The 24,700-nt window shown below is 41.2% G+C and overlaps 1 protein-coding gene across 3 annotated transcripts in view; it reads right to left on the reverse strand.

Annotated features, from left to right (window-relative positions):
• Positions 1–24,700, reverse strand: part of TBXAS1 (thromboxane A synthase 1) — a 234,144-nt gene that overhangs the window by 143,453 nt on the left and 65,991 nt on the right. For 2 of the 3 annotated variants that reach the window (XM_026083866.1, XM_026083864.1), the window contains exon 3: positions 11,547–11,599. The exons of the other annotated variant lie outside the window; for it this stretch is intronic. In XM_026083866.1, coding sequence (XP_025939651.1) covers positions 11,547–11,599 — 53 coding nt within the window. The remainder of the gene's footprint in view (positions 1–11,546; positions 11,600–24,700) is intronic. 3 annotated transcript variants of the gene reach the window in all.

Here is a 24,700-nt window from a genome sequence, read left to right on the forward strand (position 1 = left end):
TAAAAGGGTTATAAACGCTTAGAAGAAAGAGAAAGCAAAAACACAAAACCAACTCACTGAAAAACTCCCACCTGCATTCACAGGGAAAAAGCAGCCTGGAACAATAAAACACAATGGCAGCGCCTGTACATCTTTGATAGCCGCCCCTCCCAAAAGCTGGAAGAACGTTGCTATAAACCAGGAAAATGGAAATGCAAACGCAAGGAGGAATCATCTGGGGATTCAGATACTTTGGGTCCTGTAGGCGAAGAAGGAAGGGGAGAAATGTAGGAAGGCAAGAGAACGCACTCCGTTTAATATTTCTGAATTATCGATCATGTTCGCCTCACCTGAAGTCTTTTTAATCCAACAGAGACTGTACGGTTAAATAGGGAGTGTTAACCTCCAGGTAGTTTCAGTGCTGCCGGCAACACCATCCTACCCGCTGACCTCAGCACGATCCACTGGTTCGGCTTCTCCTGCTCCGGCAGGAGGCAGCCTGCAGATTTTGGGGGTGCCAGCCAGAGCAAATCATTTAAACAACTCCCTGCAGAAATTCGGTATTCAAAATGGCAAATTCAAAAGAAGCATGGCATGGGGAAACGCACTGAATGTAATGGCCATAGCAGTCACCTGTGCGTACATATAAACACTATGGTATATCAAAGGGGTACTGGGGGCTCCTTGAAGGCTTGCATACAGTATATGTACTTTAAATGCTTTCCTGAGGAAATGAGCACAAGGAAAACAGCAGTTTCAAAAACTCAATCTGTTTTACAGTATTGATGAAAATCCATGTGTGTTAATTATGGGATAAAAGAAAATACAATGCCACTGATTGAGGAGAAAATTTAGGTCTGTACTAAGAACAAGTTTCGGTACCTCAAGTACTAAATCATCCAGTCTTGCAATATGTTTCTCTGCTCCAAAATTCAGAACGTAATTATTTTAATAAGAAAATAATTTAATATTTAAAGGCTAATGCCTTACCATATGTTATTGCATTACCACCTGACCTGTATTAACACTTCTCTCTGCATTGCACTTGCAGACCTTTTTTTTTTATTCTCCTGCCCCATGCATAGCTTATTTCCTACTGCGTCAAATGGACAGACAGTGGATGTATAAAACTGTTAGGCTGCTTAGATAATATTTTACTTTGGCCATTCACATGGAGTGCCGCATAAGATATTCCATGTGATAAAAGCCAAAGAACCAAGACCCTCTCATAAGGTCATTTTTGAAAGAGTCTGCAGCAATTCCCGGTGTCCTTGCCAAAATTCTTTTTCAATAAAACAGATTCAAACATTGACAGAAAAGCTCAGATTACTGCTGAGTGATAAAATGTCTACTGCTAGTCCTTACAGGGTTAGAACATTGCTCCCAACTCACTCCTATTTTTGTAAACTACTTTAAGATGTCTGGATTCATCTTAAAGGTTGCTGTACAAAACCTAATTCTCTTCTATATGTACCATCATCAAAAAGAAAAAATAAAAAAAATCAGTTATATAACGTGAGAGAGACCTAAAACCATTCAATCAAGTTCATCAAATACTCGTAGCTCTACACTCTTAATGGAGCTACATGGAAGTAAGCATCAGCTTGAGGGTCCTGGCTACTATTTTCAGGGCTGTTTATATGGGGAAGACATTCTGGGACAAGATGTGGTTTGAGTCTTAATAAAGTTAGACTAGTTAAAAACTCCTGTGGAAACACACCCATTTCAATATAATAATTGCTGGGCGAGTCGTTCACCTTTTTCCCTGATTTAGCTTGTGTCATTCCCGAGTTGGTGTGTGTGTACACAGGAGGTTTTTCTGACATTACCATAGCTGTTTAATTATATCAGCATAATTTTATCAGTAGGACTAAAATAAATCTGCCTTCAAGACAAGCCTTCAGGTTTAGCCACCAAATCTGATGGAAGGAAGGAAAGATTCAAAGTCCCCAGAGTAATGGTGGCTCAGCTCGTTCCACACTCCCCAAGCTAGAAAAAAAATAGAATACCAGCTGAAAACAACTTCTCTTGCTGCAGTGGGGTATATTTTTGCCTATTGCCTGATGAAATCATACCTAGTTCACTACCAACAGAAGGTCTGACATAAAGCAGACTCTCCAGGGAAGAAAGAGTGGTAGTCAAACAGAGAAAAGGGGTAATTTGAAGATTGTGCCAAAACAACAAAGAAAAAGGAGATATTTTGTTCCCCTTACTACTAATAAAACATAGTAGACTAAAATTGATCCCCAGACTAATAAGATAGAGGAAAAACTAAAACCTATATATGACAAAACAATAAAAAAGTAATGAAGAGATTTATGGAAGTACATAAAAACCTTGGAATGACGTAAAAATTGTCAGGTCATGTTACTGTTTTCAGCTCAACATGAATAAGAAAATAAGGGAGGAATAAAAATTAGAGCAGGGAGGGAAGACAGGGCATGGTGAAAGGGGGTGTGGGGAAGAGAAGTAAGAGAAAGAAAAAGCCAGAGCAGATGCGAAGGAAAAATTTCCACAGTGAAAATACGAAGCCCGCAAGACAAGATCGTCACAATGTAAAGGGAAAGAAAGAAGGGGAAAAAAAAAAAAAAGAACAAACCCCAAAGCCACCAAAGCAACGGCACATTGAAGGACAACAGGCAGCAATGCAATGGAGTGGAAGGCTCCTCCGTGGCTACTAGGCACTGGGGCTGTGGTCCTTCTCAAAGATGAAAACATGACTATTTCTAGGAAATTAAACAAGACACAACCCCAATCCACTCCCTTCCCAACACTACAGTGTCCCCAGGGGCAGAGACCCCACACATCTTTCCCTTCGCTGAGGACTCCCCAACACTGGAAGGGCAGGTCTAGCCATCTCCTGCAGCTCCCGCCAGCAGCTCCTGACACAGGCGCAAGGAGGAGACAGATTTTCCGATTTCTTTGGGCTGCCACAAAGAAGGGCAAGCTGGCAGTAGGGAGTAATTTGGAGAGGCGGTGATCCCACTCTGCTGTGATGTGCTGGGCAGCTAAGGAGAGCAGGAGGAGCTCCCGAGTTACAGCTTTAGTTCAAAGCTGATCTGCGTCAAGGGCTGCCAAGGAAGGGAAAGGGGAAATACACTGGGAGGGATGATGCATTTTCCTCCTTCTGTGTAGAGAGGGGGGAAATTATTCAGGAACTTCATTTAAAAATTGCTGTGCACGGCTCTAGGGACACCACTTAAATTCATAATCAGATACATATCTGGTGAAGTCAGAGACCACTAATAATTACTGGACGTTACATATTGTATGTATGCACTTCAATTCACAATAAAGTTTGCATCAATACTGTTAGGTGCTGTAGGAAATTCTAATTAAAGCATATAATACTCATAGCAAAATCTACAATACTAATGTTTTCCTATAATTTTAAATATGATTAGTATACTAAAATAGTGCCCCAGATCTCAATATTTTAAAAGTCTTCTGCCTACTTCTTCCACAAATGGTGGAAAGGGGGAAAAATTACAATGTGGACTTTACAGCTTGTTAAGATTAACAAATCAGGCTCTGGTAGATCAGGGTGAAGTGGGTAGATCAAGGTGAAATTAAATCTATGAAACTAGTTTTTATAAACATAGGTCTAACTCAGAATATTCCTTCCCCCTCCCTTAAATTAGAAAGGCACAGTCTGGTACGCAGGCGCTGATCATAACACTGTTACACAATAACAAGAGGCAATCTGTTAAGCAGTCCTATCCCAAACCCTTTAAAATGATGATTTTAAGCATTAATTAGCTAAGAAGCAGGCAGCACAAATCAAAGATCACCCATACCATATATAAGGCGTAAAACACTACTCAGGCAGCACGTTTTCAAAAGAAACTTCAGTTTTCAAATAATCTTAACCTGGAGCTCACAAGGACTAAGTTTTAACAGCTGAGTGCTGCACTAACAAAATGCAAGGAAACATGGGAACTAGGAAGCACCTCTCAGAAATAAAACCTCCTCTCAGCCAAAGCTGGAACTGGCACACCCAGAAGCAGACCCAAGTTTAGTCAGGTTCCTCAACTGCTAGTGTATGTCATAAGGCTGCAGCCTGCAGCACTGCTGCTTCACCTCGCAATTGCTGGAGTTGACATAGTTCTTGCCATTCATACAGAGCCTTTCTACAACCTGCCAATGCTATATCGGTGGAGCTGGACTGACCAGGGAGGTCTGCCCCTACGCAAGCACTAACTCACTGAAATGATGACCAAAGCACATCACACACAGCGCAAGGTGCAGAAATGAGCATCATGAACACACTGCAGATGACAGGCACTGTCCTTTGCTGCCTTGCCAAGCGTATATAAAACACTGCCTGCCTAATTCGGTTGGGTTTCACACTCGCTTTCCAGAGGTGTAAAAGATTACGTCAGGTCTTTGACTCACATTGGCTTGAACAGTCGTAGAAGAGTCACAGAGCAGTCACAGACGGAGGAAAGAAACTTTGAAAAAAAAAAAAAAAAAACCCAACATGCAGAAAAGAACACAAGCCTGAACCTCAGCCACCCCAGGGTGATGTCAGGAATCAGAGGAGAAGTTTAGTTTTATATGCAGGAGGGTTCACCACTTGCATCAAACTTCTCCATCTAAATGGCCTTACCCTTGCTAAAGGCTAGGACTGCGCCCTTTCAGTAGGCCTTTAGGTCCTTGCTTTGTGAACCCCTACAAGATGGGGTCCCCAGATCCGACAGACTACCAGAGTGATAAAAATTAACAACAGCCTTCTCAGAGTAGACAAGCTCAAGCCGCACAGTTGTCATGGGAGGTCACAGTCCAGATGCAGGATTTTGTCCACAGCTAGGAAGAGCTCATTAATGAATGCCTTCAGCATTACTAGCATACACTAAGAATCAATTTGCAATGTCCCAGAGACCCAAGCACATTTGAAACATAGCAGAATTAAGCTAGTCAACTAATTTACCATAAATTCTGCCTATAAACTGCATCCCACAGGTCTCCATACCCTGCAAACGTAAAATGCTCCATAATGATCAGGCAACCCACAAAAGCTATTAGAACTGTAACAGTAATAGTAGACTCCAGTTCTCAAAAAATGTGGTATACAACCTTTTGGGTAAATCTCTAGGCATCAGTCCCTTAAAAGGCTATGTTTTTAACAGCAATTAGTTCTAGACAGAAGAAAAACTAGTGATGGTATACCCCTAAAATAACTCAAGAGTTGTTCTAGACAGTTCGATTTAACCATTGTAACTAACTAAAACCAATACCTAATTATGGCAAGTGTGAGGAGTCAAATAGAGGTGTAGCACTGTAGCATGGCATTACATTTCAGTAGAGCTTATTTTTTAAGACAACTGTTTAAAATTTCAATTCTATTTTTTTTTAATATTAATAAATTCCAGTTCCTGATAGGGCTCTTTGAGGGGAAAAAAAAGTTCTGAAATTTTAACTTTTAACTTAAAAATATTAAGATTCTCCTATTCCTCAGTCAATATTTGAAATAGTCTTTTCCATTTCAGAAAGAGCGACTAACACATTAAACAAGGGAATGGTAAAATTGTCTACATGCAAGCGCTGTCAAAAGAGATTGGGGGAGGGAAAGAAATACTTTTCTCCCCATTAACTTCTTCCAGCTACAATAAACCTAGGTGTTTATGTGTACCAACAGCAGTTAAATATTTTTCAGGCACAATCGTTTCTTTTATGGCCCTGATTCAGCAACATAGATAAACTTCTGCCTAACTTTAAGCGTGTTGAGTAGCACCATTGACTTTAATGGGATTACTCAGGTGTTCAAAGATAGGCACATGTTTAAGGATTTTTCTGTACTAGGTCCACAGTTGGCATCTATTTAAGGGGAAAAACAGAAACTAACTCCCAGTAGTAGTTCTGGGGCTGATTAACAATCCTGTAGAGTGAAAGGACCTTATCACAATACCTAAATGAAGAAAAACAGTGAGAGAAAAAAATCTTGACAGAATACTAATGTGAAAGACTTTACTCTGGTCAAAAAGTATATCACTCCTTCAGAAAAAAATCTTTATCAGGTTAAATGTGAAATAGGGATTACAAGGACATATAGATCAGAAATAGGATGCCTGTTTTACTACCCTCCCCCCATCCTGGCCTAGGCATGATTTCCTCTAGCTGAAATATGTACTAGTAAATTGTTTAAAATATAAAAATAAAGGACAGACCACAGAAAAGATAGTAAGTCCATCAGACCTTCAATGTAAAAGATGAAGTCAAACAGGATAAAGTTGTTTCATGAAATTAAAAAATTTCTTTACATAAGCCTTCAGAGACAAAGATGAAAATACCTGTCCTAGGATTATTCTTTCCACATTAAGCAGAATAAGGTTAGAAAGTTGTTAGAAATTGAGAGGCACAAAAACAAGTTTGGGAAATTAAAATGGCAGTAAAGACACTGTTTCTTCAGATAAATTAACTATATGATGAACATTTCAGCTGTTCCCTGCAAGATGACACTCTGACCCTATTCAGCTTAGGTTCTCATCCAGGAGGGTATAAGGAAGGGTGATGCTTTGTGAAAAGTTCCAGATTCCCAAATCCCAGAAATGCACGTCGCTCTTTTACACACAAGAGGGGAAAGCCCCAAACCTTGACAACAAATAACCAGTATACCTCAGCCCTGGTGCAAAGGCCAGGAGTAGCAGGGATAAAAGCCTGTTTCTTGTCCACATCTCTCTGATTCTGGACTCATTTGCCAAAACACTAACTAGTGCCATCTGCAGTGGTGGTTTTTTGGGAGAGATGTCAAGCATTAAGACAGAACCAACTTAGTCTGCAAAGACTTCTAGAAAGCACCCAGCTGCCAGAGGAGCTTACAATCATAATTAAGCCCTGGCCATATTTCACATTAGTGACTGGCTCCATGATCTATCCTAATCCTTTAAACTGCCCACCCACCTAAAGTGACCAGGCTTGATCTTGATTCCAATATTACTAGGAAATCATTAAAGGAATGACTTAAGGAATATTAGAAAGTCTTTAAGAGGGAAAAAAAACCCATAGATTGGACATTGTGTAATTCCATAAATGCCTTGAGAAAACCCAGTCTGTCCTATTGTATGTTGCTTTCTGTGTATTACTTGAAAATGTGTTAGAACTAACCAGTTACAAAGCAAGATCCTCTTTATATGGATATGGAGCTCCATTCACATGCATGTTCTCGCAAGGTGCTCAGGAGTTTGTTCATACACTCATTTCTGTGCCTGCACCTTGAAATGGTTTTTGCAGCACCGTGCTGGCCCTGGGATGCTTATGCTGGAGCCCAGCACAGGCTCAGAGTGGCTAGATGCAGTTTGCTGTGGGTGCTTGTATTAGGAGCCGAGAATGATTTAAAACTGGATTTTGTCAGAAACATTCTGATTAATTTCTACCCCCACCAGAAAATGCCGATTTTGAGCTTGTTGACTCCCTTTGCCAGCGCACACCCTGACAACCCTGCATCCAACTCCCCAATTGTATTCTGCTTTCTAGCAATGGTTTGTTCCTAGTTTCCTCTTCTTGCTCCTCCCAGATCCCATCTCTTCATCCCTACCTTACTTTGTTCGTCTTCTCTTTAATACTTATTGAACTACTTTCCACTCCACTTATTTTCTCCTGAGTAGCTCGCAAATTTGCTTTTCCGCTACCCACAAATTCATGTAACTGAGATGCCTGTTGTTGGCATTACAGAGTTCAGTCTGCTGATCAATGCTTATATTGCTTTCTTTGCCTCGTCTCCTTTTGTCTAGATTGTGAGCTCTGAGGACCATCCTCTATTCTTTGTTTGTACATGCCCAGGACAGCAAAGTCCTAGTTTTAATCAGACCTTAGATACAATTTAAATAGCCATGATTAACTGTGGGTGAGGTAGTTATTCCTGTTCCCATCTCCTTAATAAGCTGTCAGGGAGGCATCAGGTACTTCAAAATACTCTACAAGCTTTTGCAATTTTATCTCTTCACCCCACTTTTTACTCTAATTTTTCACAATAATATAGAATTAATTATTTTTAAATCGTGATTCTCATTAGACCTATTCAAAATCAGTTTACAATAATAAACAAAATAGTGGAATGATGAACAACTCCAGTGCTACTTCTGCAGGCTTTTGCAAAAAATCTGTGACCACATTTAAAAAAAAAACACACTCCAGCCTCCTCCACTTTCCTCAAGGAAAACATGAAAAACATGGGGGAAACATATAGTAGCAGTGAGCCCAAAGAACAATGCATATTTGGCAAGCCTTCTCGTAACAGGTTGATGTTGACAGCTCCAGTCAAGGAAGAGTAAGAACAGGCTTTGACCTACTGCAAGCTGTTTCAGATGCAAAAGTATGAAGAAAGAATATCCCCCCTCCCCCCCCATAAATTTCATTGATTTTTAATGTTATGACTCCTTGATTATGGCCAGTGAGGTACATATTATAGTCTCTTGCACTCTTCCCTGCACCCAAATTCACTGCTATGGCTGGCAGCAGGATAAGTTCATTCATCCCAGAGGCAGTTGTCACCTGCCCATGGGAGGCTGTACAGTATTTTCTGTTCTTCCCCTGGTGATGCGAAGAATTCTTATTTTGGCACTATTCTCCCATTCCACGTCACCCGTACACACTTCCAGTGCCGTAAAGCCATAATGACATGATCACAATAAGCAAACCAAGCCACACAAAGTGCGTATATAAAGCAAAAATCAACTCGCTGCCTCTACAGCTCTGCTAATGTTCTAGCAATTGCTTTTCTGACTCTCTAAAGTATACTCTCCCCCTTTATTTCTCTTCAGCCCCGAAGCTCTTTGTTTCTCAAAGGTTTTCTCCTCTTACCACCCATTTCCCATGAGCAGCCGTAGTCTACAATTGAAATGGAACAATTGGATACAGTGTGGGTGAGAGTAAAGTGTCAAAACATGAAAGTTCTCCCAAAACTAAGTGCCATAAGTCACTAATCTCCAAAGAAACCAAGACTACTTTCCTGCAAAACTCTTACCATAAAAAAGGAGAACATTCAGCACAAATCTTAACATGCATCAATACACTGCTTTTCAAATAGGATATTCTTTACTTTACATTTGGTGTGGAGCATGAGCACATATATTTTATAGGAGATATTTTTGTCAAAAGTACTTCAAACTATAAGTTAACCATAAGCTATCCTTCTGTTGCACAATCACTTCAAATGTGATGTCTGGGACATGAACTCCCCACGTTGGTCCAGCTCTGCTTTTGCACCAAACCACTGAGTCATTTGCTACCCCCTTGGCCTCCATCATGGGCCACCTCTGTATGAAAACAGCAGTTTTCACAGCACACACTCACAACTGAGGACGATTTGCATTGTCTCTCTGTATAAAAGAGTTACACTATCACCTCTCCTTTGGATTCGCACACTGGAGTGAAGGAAAAAAAAATGGTTTTGTGACCTACAAAAGCCTTACTTGAAATAATTCTCTTCGACTTAAGGTCTTTTGGAATGGAAGGGATATATTGTTTTGACTTGATTAAAGCTGAAAAGTTGATTTGACATCCTGTTGTCAAGGAAACCAATTCACACACAAAAGAAAACAGTTGTGATGGTATCATTCAGACTATTCAAGTGACCTTAGAAAGAAAAAAAGGCTTCAGTTCCAAAGATTTGTATTCAACTCACTTCACCACTGTAGAAATAAAGATTATTGCTCTTTATGCTTGTTGGAAAGCGGTTTTCAATGTGGAAAAAGCAAAATGCCACGTCTTCTCCCAGCCTGCCAGATCCAATATTTTGCTGGGACCATACACATAAATACACCTACCGTTCATTGCCTATTTCAGAAGAAATCCACAGAAAGAGTCCTATAGAAGATGCACAGGGAAGGAGAAGGAATTTCACTAACTGATAGGACCATGATAAGTACCCCCTATACATCCCACACCTATTGAATACCACCTTAGCAAGCCAGGTATCAAAACATCTTCCTTCAGCTACAAAAGAAGCTCACCTCAAGCACAGCAATGTTTGAGCCCAGCTTTGTTGTCCTGAGAGATGTCAAAAGAAGTATTTATTCTCTGCCAGCCTCCCAGATCCCTCAGAAATCGCGTCTGGCAGGCGCACGATAAAGGGGACACAGTTATGCTCAGTCTGCTCATTCCTCCTGCCCACCAGATCCCAAGGAGGCAGAGTTGTCCTCGCAGACCACCACCACCACCAGCTACGTAGCCCATGCAAACTCACCAAGGTTTAATGCTTTCTCTCATTCCCTAACAGCTATGAGTAGAGGGGAAAAAATGAAACTTTCTATCCATCTGCTCACACACTGCAATTACATACCCCTTTCTCCAATGACATAGCCTCCTCCTGGCCGAGTGAGGAGGCAGACAACTAAATAGCAACTCGTCTCCAATTCAGCTTAGAAAAAATAGGCATGATATTAATAAGGAGGGAAATACACTGAGGAACAAATGCCAGCATTCTTACATTATTGTCATTTAAAGACATCACACCAAAGGTCACGGAGATAATAAGCCTCAGTCATTCTCCATTTGTTACACAACATACAAATTGCCACACTGTTAATGAATATCATTCTCCATTTCTGGCTGGCCAACACACTGCATTGTTTCTTCTTAGACAAGAATTTAACCAATGCAATTCATTATTTCCATCTTTTCTTGCAGCACTTTGTCCTTAGGGCTGAGCATAAATGCCACAAGAAGGCTGCAACTGGAGCATCAAATGCTTCGTATGACTGACTGACTTTCCGATAGAGCTTTTTTTGCTGGAAGAGCATCCAAAGCATATTTATACCATTTATGAACAAATATGCACACACACATACACATTCATATATGCATTCTTACTTGTGTCTTAAAACCTCTGAAGAACACAGGAGAAAACCTTTTGACATTGTCTGTACTTTGTGGACATTGCTGAACACTTACATATTAAAATAATAAGTACACTAGAAACACCAACTGACCACAACAACAGAAGTTACCATGAAATAACCTAATTTCCACTTAAAATAATGACATCTGTAAGGTAGTTCTCAGAATAGAAATGACTTTCACAGAAACGTGAAAGTGCTGGTATGAAAGAATATATCACTTCAACCCTCTTTTACTTCTAATAAACTGTTAAAATAGCACAGCTGAGCTACACAGAGAGGAATGCCTTGCTTCTAATCTGTTCATTATATTTTAAGTTTAGGATTTCTGCATAAATATAGATGGCAAGAGCTGCACAAAATTCATACTATTTCATAAACTATTTTTAAGACATTAAATTATGATTTCCAGTATTCACCATAAGGATAAGGAGTATGCAAATGAAAGGCGAACTTTGAAGGCTGGCAGCTTTGTATAGTGGTGAGAAAGACTAAACTCAAGGTGCTTACTTAATATTAGAAAGAGAAAAATGAAGCCCAACACCAAAACATAAGCCAAGGCTATTTTCTGCATGTAACCAAACCATGTCCACCTCTAACCCCCAAAATACTGCACTCAGCATTTTGCTGGACATCGTCTTGATATTTTCTCCCCTCTCTCTCAAACAAACCCAAACAAAGCAAACAGCAACAGCCACAAAAGCAGAAAGCTGGTGGCACTGCTAAACTTACCCACAAACAGGTCCATACTCTGTTATGAGCTTTGTGTGGCTTTTCCAAAAGCCCTGGGTAAAAGGAAAAAAAAAAAAATCACAGTATTTTAGAACAGTATTTGACATAAACCCTATCATACAGCATTGCTACCACTCACCCCAGTTTTGAAACTCAACTTGGGGAGCCATTAACCCAAAATGTCATCTTTCTCTCCTTGTCAATCTGTTAAAATAGAGTCTAGAAATTATGATGGGGCAGGGGGGACCAAAACCAAAAAGATCCAGAAAACCATGAAACATGTTTTCCTCAGAAACTTGAAAAACAAAAATCTCCCTCATGTATTTCACTCCAAAATATGTTACTGTTCCATGATATTTTTTTTGACTAATTTCATGATTTGGAGGCTTGACTCAATTTTTTTTCTTATATATGTAGGGATGGAAAAAAACAAAGAGAAATTAATAACAGAATGACTTATATGACTTATTGCACACAAGAGAAATACAAAGAACATGAAAGGGTTTTTTTTGTTGTTTCATTTACATTATTAAAAAAAAAAAAATCCTGCAAAGTAGGAGTTTAGCATGAGGTAGTCACCTGGGAGATTCTGCAGAATAGTAAGCAGATTTATTTTAACAAACTTCTAGAATTTTTACTGTGTTTCATTCTCATAACTGATGAAAACTGGTATCCATTTATATAAATAAATCTGCCACTATACTAAATTGTTATTGTCCTAAATGAATTCAAACTGATTATTCTGAAAGGTGCGTAAAATGTATCCCCAATAGAGAATAGGAAAAAGATTTGTTTCAACAAATCTGCGATATTCGAGAATCATACTGTATTGTGTTTGAACTTGTCTATGGAAAAATAACACATTTGACTGCATTAATCTGCATTTGTATTAATTCAAGAAAGACTGTATTGTGATCTATCTTCATTCTTCAGAGAAAATTCACTAACAAAATAGAATACTTGGGTCTCATATTGAAGTTTTCTTATTTTTTATGACATACTGTAGAATACTAGATAGAACAATATGAAATATCATAAATAAACCACAGACATAAATGAACAAGGTACAGAAAAATGTGTGCGCACTTTGGGAGCATTTTCCCCCACCAAACAAAAGAAAATCTGGTAATCAATAGTAGTCTAATTTATCACCCAAGTTAGCAAGGTACTCGCCACAACCTACAACTCTCTTCTTATAGAGCCCTTTGATTGTTTTTTATTCTTAATACCTCTTTTTTGTTGTTTTAATCACAGAGCTGTACATGTTTGTTCTACAGGAGAATACATCATCAAGTTAAGGCAGGACCTTTAGGTTTTCCGTATGGGATAAAAAGATAAAGCACTGGATGGCATAAGCATTAGAAAAAAACACCAAAAAAAAAGGGATAAAAATCAAGAAAGGGATAGTTTAGATGATTGCCATAAATCTATATATTCCTATCCGAAAAATATCTTACTACTAAGGTAAGGAAAAAAGCCTCATCTGTGAACATGCAAAGGACTAAAGGGTACAAAGCATTTGTGAGAAACGCCTTGCACTATCGCAAATGCATACAGCCAACTCAGAAAGGTTGATATCTGCAGTTTCTGAGGGAGGGGAAAAGATGCGTACCCACTCATGCCAACCTGCCTTTTGCTATAGCAAAACTTCCGCAACAGCAGGATTTCAGCCTGGAGTTGCATCATTTCAGCTTTACGAAGGCTGCCTGCTGGCTTTCCCCACGAGGGGAAATCCTAGCCCAAACCAACCCCAGCTCTGTCCTTCAAGCAGTCGCCTGCGGTTGTGCTGGGCGGCCTCAGGCCAACGGCGACTCCAGCCACTTTGCCTGTTAGAGCAGTTCCAATCTGCATCAACGCAGGTTAAAGATTTACAGTCACTTTGAGGCACCAGAGCGACGCAGGGCAGCACTTGGTGTCACCAGGCAGAGTTGAGCCCTGAGCACAGCCGGGGTGTAAAACACTCCTGTATCGGAGCGGTATCAGTTGCGTGGGACAGAGGGCCTTTGAGACAAGGCAGCATCAGGTCCACACCCAAGTCCTCCTTCCTCCTAGCCCAAACATTCAAAGGGGATATCCCAAAGCACAGTCTAAATGTCATCTGTTAAATTTTGCTTTGGATTGCAAGCACGCAGATACATATTGCACTTGCTGTATCCACCAGCTGCATTCCAGTGAGCCAGCAGGATATTAACATTTACAAGAAGCCGATGCTCTAAATGATTCAGTAAAAAAGCCTTCCAGAAAGCCGGCTTCTTGGAAGCCCTTCTCCTGGCTCACTGCAGTAGAGGGGTCAGGCAGAACACGTTTCAAATCAGGCCTGTTAACCAGTAACTGGTTTTCTACCTCCAGGTCTCCTAAATGATTACACCAGCTTAAAATTAACTACACGCAATTCCCGCCCCCCCCCCCCCCCCCAAACAAGAAGTACACACCTCCAGGATGGGGGCAGGGAAGGACTTTGAAAGCATCTGGGGGAAACTGTGAGAAAGCATCCTTGGGAGTAAAGAAAGAACTCATTTCTCCGTGTCCCAGGACACTTTCTCACATCCCACTCGTTCACACACAAATTACAGCGCGGTTCTGCCTCCATCGTCCGCCCCAGGGACCCACGGCCACCCCAGTCCCTTTGCACTGCAAGGGCATGGCATGGCATGGCAAGCACCAGGGAGCAGATTGCACCGGGCCACCCACTGCACACCAGGAACCAGTGAGTGCAGAGCACCGAGGGGCTGCGGTCGTGAAGCACAGGCAAGGCGTAAGGAGCGTGTGTGTATCCTGTCTCCAGCTGAGCGCAGCAAGGCTGGCAATGCAGCCAGTGCTGAGAAGAGAAGGGAGGGAGGGAGGAGGAGAAAGCTGGAGAGGAAAAGAAAGGGGTGAGGAAAAAGGAGTTACTACAGTTAACTAAAGTTTCAGATTTGATGTTTCTCTTCTATACAGTTATTTTCAATTGCACATCAAAATTCACAACGCTATCCCAAGTACCTGCAAGACTTTCATGGGTATAACCCAAGGGACAGCCTCGGCTTATAGGTATACAAGTATGAAGGAGCTTGCATCTCTTCTAGATAGTCACCGATTCATCGGCCTTCCCCACAGCTATCTCAAACACACAGCGAGGGGATATGCTGCATCCAGGTAGCCCTGCCAGTATTGCAGCTTCATCCCTGAACACGGCTCCCAGTAAATGAGTACCTTGAAAACATCTCCTCCTCCTCCTCCTCCAGTGAGTCATGTCTGAAGCACAGTAAGCCTCATAAGTGCCATTGGTAACTTTACACTAGCTGAAGTCAAGCTGGTCCAAGGTACATTATTGCAGGTTTGTCTGGTTTTATAACTGCAATTGTATGAAATACACACAGGACAACTAAGCACCTGCCCACCACCAGCAACTGTTTTTCATGAAAACAGAGACAGAGACCTCTCCTCAACTCCCCAAGACCATGTAGTGGGGGAACAAAAAGATGAGGAAGCAAATTCAGAAACTGTGCCTCTTAGACATGTACCTAGTGGTTTACACAGCCATAAATCAGGCTCTGCAATGATGAAACGCGTGTGAGGAAGGAGGGAACAGTGAAAAATGGAAACAGAAGTACTCTAATTTTTTCTTAGGAAAACAGAAGGAAGCTGAAAAGCAAAACGATGCAAGATATTATGAGCTGACACAAAGCACATCAGGAAGAACTGCAGCACATTAAACAATCACTCCTAACAATGAAGTGTAAAAACATGGTCAGTAATGCTGTTCCAAGTTAGAAAAAAATCACTTAGCCATTTTCTTTGTCTGGAATCCCGCAGCACGTGAATCACCATAAACAACAACTCCAAAAAGGGCTGGGGCAGGGGGGAGCTGCTGCGTTTGGCCCCGACAATGAGGTACCAGCCTGATGACAGCCCATTATCAAACAAGATAATGCAGGAGTATGCAAGGATTCGCTGCCTGAAGAAAGCATATTTTACAGCATCTGGTACACCATGGAAACAGCAGCTCAAGTGGGCTGACTACTGCACACCCAGAAGGCTTCTTTGTTTATATGGCTGGCGGTTGCCTCCCTACAGGGAATTTGCATTCTCCCCTTCCTTTGAGCACATATCATCGGATGTATCTGTGTGCAAAACCACTCGCAGGGCCATATCCTGCTCTCAGGGATACAGGTCCAAGCCCTGCCAAGCCAATGAAATAGGATTTGGGGCTACATCAGCTGGAGCAAAATCTGACCACTGCCAACTGTCCTGAGATATTGAATGTTGAGACTTTAGCCTGTGCAGCACATAAATCAAAGGGCTTCAGGAAGGTTCAAGCAACCCTGTTTCTTTTTTCAATAGATTCTGCCACTCCAAGAGGGATCCTTCAGCAATTTCATCTTTGCTGTACATTCACCTTGCTAGTTCTTCACAGTCTCAAAAATCTGCAGCAATGTCATCATTCCTACTTGCTGAAAATGGCTGTAGGCACTAAGCCAAAGTTTTCAGAAACAGCCAGTAGTATTGTGCATTTCAATTTTGGGGATGTCTACATTAGGCATATCAGACCTATTCTCGTTAGATGCCACATGCCTGCTGATCTCATGGACTGCAAATGGGGACCGCATCTAAAAGGGTAAGCTTAATGTGACCCAAACTGCAGAGGATGCTTTGCAACATTTCAGCTTCCTGCAGCCAGAAAATAAATTATGTGGCTTATGAAGCTAGCCAGGGCCCTTAAGAGTCACTAGATAAAATGGTTTCAAGGGGACCACGTAGATGGGATCCAGCAGATGTAGCTCAAAACTTGGACTTCAGAAAAATTACTTCCAGAGCGCAGCGAGGGTTGCTCCTGCACTTGGTAGCGTACTGGATGCTACAAAGGCTACTGAGCTGTGTGAGGATTGGCATGACATGCCCCTCAAAATCCATTGCAATTAGGAAACATTACACAGGCAAGAACAGCCAAGGGAAGAAGCCTTCTTTTGTTACCCGTTTCTTGAAAGCACCATACTGACAGGACGGGATCCAAAAATTCCCTAACCTCTGAATATACGAGGTATGGGTAAAAATAAAGCAAGCTTTTTCGCTTTGTCAGCTGTGGGGATCTCAACCGTGACCTGAAAAGAGCACCTCTAGGAGTGGGGGCAAGGGGTATTGCATGTCCAAACACATCTTGCCTGGGGATGGCAGCAGTGATGGTATCTGATGGCTGCTCCCCTTCACAGGGAACTGGACAGACAGCATCAGCTCATGTCACTTAGGCTCCTGGAAAGGTCACTCACAGCCTGGATTCAAGTCTGTGACTCAGAAGCCAAAAACTCCGTATCCCACTCCCATTCCCATATATGCTCCTCCCTCACCCTCCCCACCCTGCAGGCAGATGTTATGCTCCATTTCACTTTGATATTAATAAACTGAAGCATCACTCTTTGAGTGCACACCTCACATCAAGAGACAAAAATCTGTACAGTTATTTATGACGGATAATGACAATGAATGACAACATTCGTGGATGAGATTTTTAGTATTCAGCAGGCTTCAAGTGTCTTTTTTTCCTTAGACCACTTGGAAAAATGCAACCACTAATAACCTAGCACCCAAATCTATCTATCTATATATATATATATATATATATATCTTTTTTTGAAATACAAGCTAACATTTAATTAAAGCAAACTTGTATCAGACTGCAGCCCACTTTGAAGGAATGACCCCTAGACGGTACATCATCTCCAGTAATAATCCTAGCAAAAACACTAGGATGCCAGCAGACAAGAGAAGGAAAACAGCATGAACTACTAGCCAGCCTGATTCCAAGCCATATACATAGTTTGTTTCCTTTGATCGTTATCCCTAATAGTTGTCCTCTGTGTGCAATTTGGTTTAATTTGTGTGTGCCATTTCAGATTTTAAAAAACACATATAGACCTTCCAAATTTATTAAAAGCAGCCTTCCTACCCTTTATAGTTATTAAGAGAGGTTAGTGTTATGTAATTAAGTTAATCCTCATCTGTAAAGGCTAATTAACCAAATCTTAATTGAATCTGCATATGAAAATTTGGACAATGTGTTCTCATTATACAATCACAAAGATTACCTGAACTAAATACCACACATATTATAAAATTTTTCTTTTACCTTTACAGATCTTTAGGAAAACCAAGGAGGAAGGTTCCCTTTTATTTGCTATATTAGCCCTTGCTGTCTTGAACAAGGAGGTGTCATTTCCCAGTTCTGAGAAACTGCTCAAGTCCTTCACTGAAGGAGGGTTATCTTCCCCCTTGCATGAGCTCTCCCTTTCTCTGTCCTCAACCCACACCTTCATCTCCCTCTTCTCATTCCTCCTGTTACCTTCTCCAGTCAGAGAGGCCAAAGGCTTCGGGGATCAAGTCACATCACCCAAAGGATCACACAACATAATACAATGCAGTCATTCAAACTCTCCCCAAAACCCTGCACACAGCCAGTGCAAAGCCTCCGGGGCAGTTTGGGCAGTGCACCACCCTTTCATCCCCAAAGAGCGCAATCCCATTTCTCAGTAAAGCCATTAGGAGAAAATGGCTTCATCTCATTTTAGCCTATCTGGGAGTGCCGGTATTACAAAAGCAAGACATGTTTTGGACCCTTTTCAGCCTTTGCTCGAGACATTTACAGTTTAAAAGTCAGGTTTCCAAGAGGGAATTAAGAAAAACACATCACCCTTTCTGGTATTTGCTGTCTCTCCCCATTAACCAGGTTAATGGCTGATCCTAATAGGTTGGCAACTTAAGAGACGGTGGGAGGCAGGGGAAGCCAAGCAAGCAAATACCAAATTGTGCGCCTGACCTCAATAGCATGCAAGATTTCTCAGTGCACAGAGCCCACACAATCCTCACATTTTCTCACAAACTCCACCATATGTTTTAAAATCCAAATTGTAACCAATAGCACAGTCTATGGTCTAGGTGGCATGGCCGCATGCAGCAGCTGCAGTCATTTAACATTCCCTCATGCACCACTACTGGCCTGCTGATAAAATCGTGGCACTGCTGCTTTAGAAGAACTATCCAAAGGAAAGAGAGACAGAGAGAAGAATGAGAAATGGGACACACCCCATGTATCTTTCTTTGGAAAGATAATATATTTTCTAGGTAAGGGAACCGTGACAGATCTACATAGACATCAGCAAGGCACTTGGTCTGGTGGCACTTGAAGAGTCATCACACCCAAAAGGATGAAGATCAGGATGAAACTGTGAGGTGGCAATCATGCAAGTTGCAGGGGTCATGAGTGGAGACTGTGTTGAAAGGAAAAGTATTGGTATGAAAGGAGGGCACCTGCAGATTTCTCAAGGGTCAGTCCTGGGACAAATCTTTTTTAATGTTTCAAGGACTGACTTTGGCTCAAAAAGCATACAAATATTAATGAAGTGCACTCATGGTTCTAAGTTGGAGGCATCCTAGGCAAGGAGGAAAAATTGAGATGTCATATCAGAACAATAGGAGGACCTTAAGAACTTGAATAACTGCAATAGATAAGAGTCTTCAGTTAAAAGGGAAACAGCATGCCCTCAGAAGGATTATGTTAACTAGAAGAATTCCTGCAATAAAAGATGAGTTTATAAGCTGAAAATGACGGAGAAAGGAAAAACTTGGATGGATGCATCAACCACACAATAATGCTGAACAACAAACGTGATGAAAACTACAAATACACTATATCTGGGATACACTTTTTCTAGAATGCTGCATGCAAATCTGATGAGCTACATTCAAAAGGAATGAATTAAAAATGGAACAAGTGAAGAGAAGGGTTACAACGATCCTCAGAGAGCAGGAGGCCTGTCTTACAAGTAGTAATTAGGAGAGTTCATTTTAGCAAACCAAAAGTTCATTTTAGTAGACCACAGGGAGGAGATATGCTTGCTGTCTATAAATGCCTTGGGATTAATCATCAGGGAGGGAAAATACCTATTTAATATAAAGGCCTACATTACTAAAAGATCAAATGAGTATAAACTGGCCAGAGATAAATGTTGCCAGAAATGAGATGAAGGCTGAAGACTATCAAAGTAGTAAAGTTATAGAACAACCTCCCAGTCAGAATAGTGGGGGCAAGAACCTCAAAGAGAGTTTTGAGGCAGAGGACATGATAAGATGTGGATACTCAGAAGAAAATGGAGCATAGAATCAATAATCTAGGCCATCTGTGTCAGTTCTGTGTTCTTTAAGGTGATATACAGCCACTTCCAGAATGAAAGACACTCTTATCTGCTAAAAACGATTTAATACACTTTCATATATGCACACTCGCATTCACACTTCTAGTTGATTCACCTCAACTTTCCAAAGCATTTCCATGTAGCTATGGCCTCAGACATTAATTTGGTATATTGCAATGAGATTCCCACTTTCTTTTTGTCTTTCTACTTTCAATCTCACCTCACTTTACAAACTTCATTTCCACAATGTCTCTGAGATAGTAAGTGTCTATTTGTTACAGGTGGGGAATTGGCAGTACCCAAGATTAAGCAATTTGCCAAATGCCACACAAGAAGTGAATGGCAAAGCCAGAGACAAGTTGCAGGTTTCTCCATCCTCCTTGCTGGTATGTTAGAAAATCATTCCTTCTCCTCCACAGAAACATATACACTATATGAGATGGGCATATCAACAAATCTGACATATTTCTGAACTTTCCATCATACCTCATGCCTGAGGCTTCAGAGAAAGACAAGAAGAAAAAACCTTACACTGCCAGTTAACTCTAAAATGCTTTAAACAGAGGGAGGTTTCTTCCTCAACTAACTGTTAGCTTAAGATTCAATTACTTTCATCATAACATGCATAGCTACAAATGTAATAGTCATAAAATTATCCAGACCCTCAAATTATTCCAGCTGCTGTATTTGACTCCCTGATTCTTGCAGTGATGAAACTTCCAAACTGATTACGCTGGCTAAAGTAATATTTCTTTTTCTCTACTTGGAAGTTGCCTGCCATTAGCTTAGACCTTGTTTATATCTGCTGTAGAGCTATAATTGCAACCTTACTATTTTTATTAGGACTATTGTCTAGATAACACTTAAACCTGCTAGGCCCTTATTTTAGTTAATAGTAAATGTCACAGAAGACACCTATTCAGGCTTCTAGGAACCTTTATCAAAAACAGAAAACATGTTATTATGGAGACATGTAAAAAGAGAAATACAATTTGTGCAACATGTTCATGAAAGGCTCCATATGGGGTCTTACAAACTCACTGCAATTTCTGATCCTGTGATAAACATATATTTATAATAAATCAAGAGACTGGAAAAAAGAGAAAGGAATGACTGCTCTTTTTTACTAAAATCTATGTACAATTTCCACTAAATCCCTTCTAAGTCATCATCTTTCCAAACCGAGCATAATTCTCTTCCACACAAACTCTTCTTGTCTGAAATTCCACTGGATTGCTAACCATCTTTGTTGCCTTTCTTAATAGTACTACATCTTCAAATTACAACAGGAAAACAGTGAATCATAGTGCTCTCTATAGGAGGGATTTCACTGTGCAATAGAAGACCATTGAGATGTGTATTTTCACTGTGTGCTCAATGTCTCTCAAATGGATTAGCATAAGCATTCAGCACATTTTACTAATGGTGAATGAATTTTATTAGTTTTTCTCACTGTTCTCCCTTAAGGGAAGCAGAGAAGCAATTGCATAATCTAAATAAATGGAAACTTCTCATCAGCAGGACAGACAGACATCATGGCTAAATCTAAGGAAAACAAACATTTCAAGAGTACTCTGACAGCACAGTACTATCCTAGGCTGCAAGGAGTTTGCATTTGGGGAAATGAAAGTTGATTCCCTTCCCAACCAAGGGAGGCAGGGACTCTCCTTCCCCTCAGGGAGGAGTTTAGCTTTTGAAGAGTGTCCCCCTCCTCCTCAGATCCATCAATGGCAGATTCCTTTAGGTTATGAAAATGCTATTTTTCAGAATAAAAGATACTAAACCGTCCTATTGTGCAACGGTCTCTCTTGGGCAGTACAGAGCGCAAAGGGACTTTGAAATAACCACTGTGGAAAAATTACATGTCCATATGCAAATCTTCCAGCTTCATCAACAGAATTAGAGCAACAGTGTTCAAGCTTCCTTTCCTCATGCAGACTTAGGCCTATCTCATATTACCTTATAAACTCACTAGCACCAAAGGAGGTTGTTACTTAGACAGGAGAGTTTCAAGAAAACCTCAGCCTTAAGAAGCAATATTACTTGGCCTCCTCAGTCATTTCCCTTGTGTAGTGCTGGCGGTCTCTACAATGGTTTATAAACCAATTATAAAATCAATGTTGCTTAATTGTCTGTGACCACCAAGTTTGAACTATGAAACAAAAACCTGAAAGAACTAAAGGTTGTCACAAACTCCATCTATGTTCAGCTCCCATATTCTGATCTTTTATCTTGACAACACTAAGACACAGAACAGTCCCGAAATCAAAACACCATACTGCACTCAGGGTACTCCATCAAGGAAAGAGACCTGGCAAGAGTATTACATGTGACAGACAATAATCATGCTACTTCATGCATTACTGGAAGATGCTACAACTAGTTCTTTATTTTAACACAGCTGGACAAGCCCAGCTTCCACTCATCTAATTCCCACCTCGTATGGATGCAAGCTCTCAAGCATGACAGTAGGAAAAAACAAAACAAAACAAAACCCCTATAGATTGTGCTGCCCTCTGATGCAGAGCCAGGCATGCTGCTACCTGTAGCACAGACAGGCGAGATGTAAGCATGACAGGGCCATTTTTGCTACCATGTTATCACACGGCACCTCTGGAAAAGCCACAAGGCTAAGGGCAGACAAGTCAACTCAACACACACAAGCCACGGGGTGGGCCCTCATTCAGCAGGGCACAACCAGGCACGCTGGCTGCTGAGTTATAAGTATCTCCATGCTAGCAGCGTTAACAAATGCTTGCTGCACTTCATCCCGCTCCCAGACCCACAATCCACCCAATAGGACAGACCTAGACTAAATCACTGCATAAAGAAACATACTAGAAGATCCCCTGCAAAACAGAACAGTTTTCTCTCTTCTGGAATAAGACAAGCTGCAGCCCCAACAGCCAAGTCACACCAGGCAGTTGACTCTCCACCTAGCTTAAAAATGTATATATACCAACAAAATCTCTGTGTTTTCACTAGGTAAGCTACTCTTCAGGTTCTGTTTGGAAGCCAAACACAGTGTTTAAAGACTTCCACCCTGGTGGTAGCTGGTGTGATCCAAGCACGTAACAGACACGCTGGGAAAACCATGTCAGGCCTCCCCAAAACAAGGGATCAGGAAGAAGAATGAGCGAAACGCATAACACCAAGCTCAGCATAGGCTGGAAAGACGACCACACTGAGCAGGAGGAGCTGAGGTAGCACAAGGAAACTGAAAGGGAGGCTACAGGGGAACGAGAATTTGGGACCACACTAGGGATCAGCAAAGCCACTGGCCAGCACCCAAAGTGAGCACAGAAAGTGCCAAGCAAAAGTACAGTCACAGCTTGAACTGTGACAACTGCATAGAGGGAATAGGTTGGGTTTGGGGGTGGTGATTGAATTGACTCACATCAGTCATTCATTTCTGTTTCTAGATCATCAGTGAGGGTTGGCTTCTACAACAGCATCAGGAAAAGCACCTTGTTAACCCACTAGGGCCTTTTGTAATTTTTTTTTTTTTTTTTAAATGAACAGTGTTATACACTTGTAAATACCAGATATTTTCCAGAGCAGTTGATGCATTTAGCTGTCCTTTCGCAACTGTATTCATCTGCACCTAGAAGAGAAGATTGAGGCTTGGCGTGCTGATTCAGTACAACAGCTATACAGAAGTGGGGGCCTTGGCACAAGGAACCATTGCTCTTCCCCTCTCCCTGTGAATTAATGATGTTCCTAGAGAACTGTGCCACTTACCAAAAGTGGGCACTGCCTGAGACTGAAAACTGAACTCTCCCATCACACCCTCCCTATAAAGTGGTAACTGAGAGGGACTGTAGAGGGAAACAGCAGCAGAAGACTTCTTATGAAGAAGTCATCTCAAATTTAAGACTTGGACTGCCATGAGCTTGCACTGTACTACATTCCTGACATATATGGCAACAAAGGGCCACCACCTACCGAGTTGAGAGTTTGGACATTGCTGGCTGCAAGATGGTCCTGTATTGTTAAACAGTATTTCCAAGGTAGGGGCTTTCTCCTTTGGACTTCTCAAGGAAAAGCAAAGCCTTGTCTGAAAAAAATTGTAAAAATCCAAAGTTTGGGCCCTTTGAATGACCAACTCTGTCCAGAAGCACAGAATCAAAACAATACGATGTGGTGTTAAGAAATGCACCTAAAAAGGACTGGAGAAGTGAACATAGGAGAACCTGGGATCCACTCATGCCCTGAGACATAGAGGGACTGTGCTAGGGATACTGGGGCATCTGACCAAAGCTCAGGGGAATGCCCTGCTAATGCAAGACCTGGCAGCAGCCAGCTCTTTGCTGGCTGCTCTCTAAACCTAGGCCTTGCATCAAAGGTGTGTCAGGAAAAAGTGTCATGAGTAGAAGGTGAATGAGCTCCTGAGTAGCTAGGCCCTGAGGGCTTTCACAGTTAGAGACAGAACAGCTTGGAGGTGCTTTAACTTCAAGCATTAAACCAGTTCTTTGACCACTCCAAAGACTACACGTAAAAAGGATGGTCTAAAAGCCACTTTTGTCCTCTCCATCATAGACTTGGGTCAACACCTCTTTTTGGTTCAAGAGCAAAACTACAGGGTTGATTTGGAAGAATAAGTAAAAGCAAGACCCAGATGTAGACTGTACATATCTATCTCTGACTCTTGCTAAAATTTCAAGCTAAAAATATCATACTCACACATTTATACATACAAGTATATATATGTATATATATATATTTATTCACACAACCTCAGGTTAATTATATGGCAACACAGGATCCCAAAGAGAATCAGATCCTCCAAAATACATACAGCTATCTCAGCTCCTGTGGAACAGATTATTTCTACAGGATGGTAAATTAAATTCATTTAAAGGAACAGCTTTGAAGCACTCTCTTTAGAGCAGAGCTCCTCTCTCCCCCAAATCCTTAACATACTAGCTGGACATTGAGTTTTGTTACACACCAAAATCTCTTTGTGCCTTGCAACGAAAGAGGCAGGAG

The sequence above is a fragment of the Apteryx rowi genome, unplaced genomic scaffold (assembly GCF_003343035.1).
Source record: "Apteryx rowi isolate R43461 unplaced genomic scaffold, aptRow1 scaffold_62, whole genome shotgun sequence".
Lineage (NCBI taxonomy): Eukaryota > Metazoa > Chordata > Aves > Apterygiformes > Apterygidae > Apteryx > Apteryx rowi.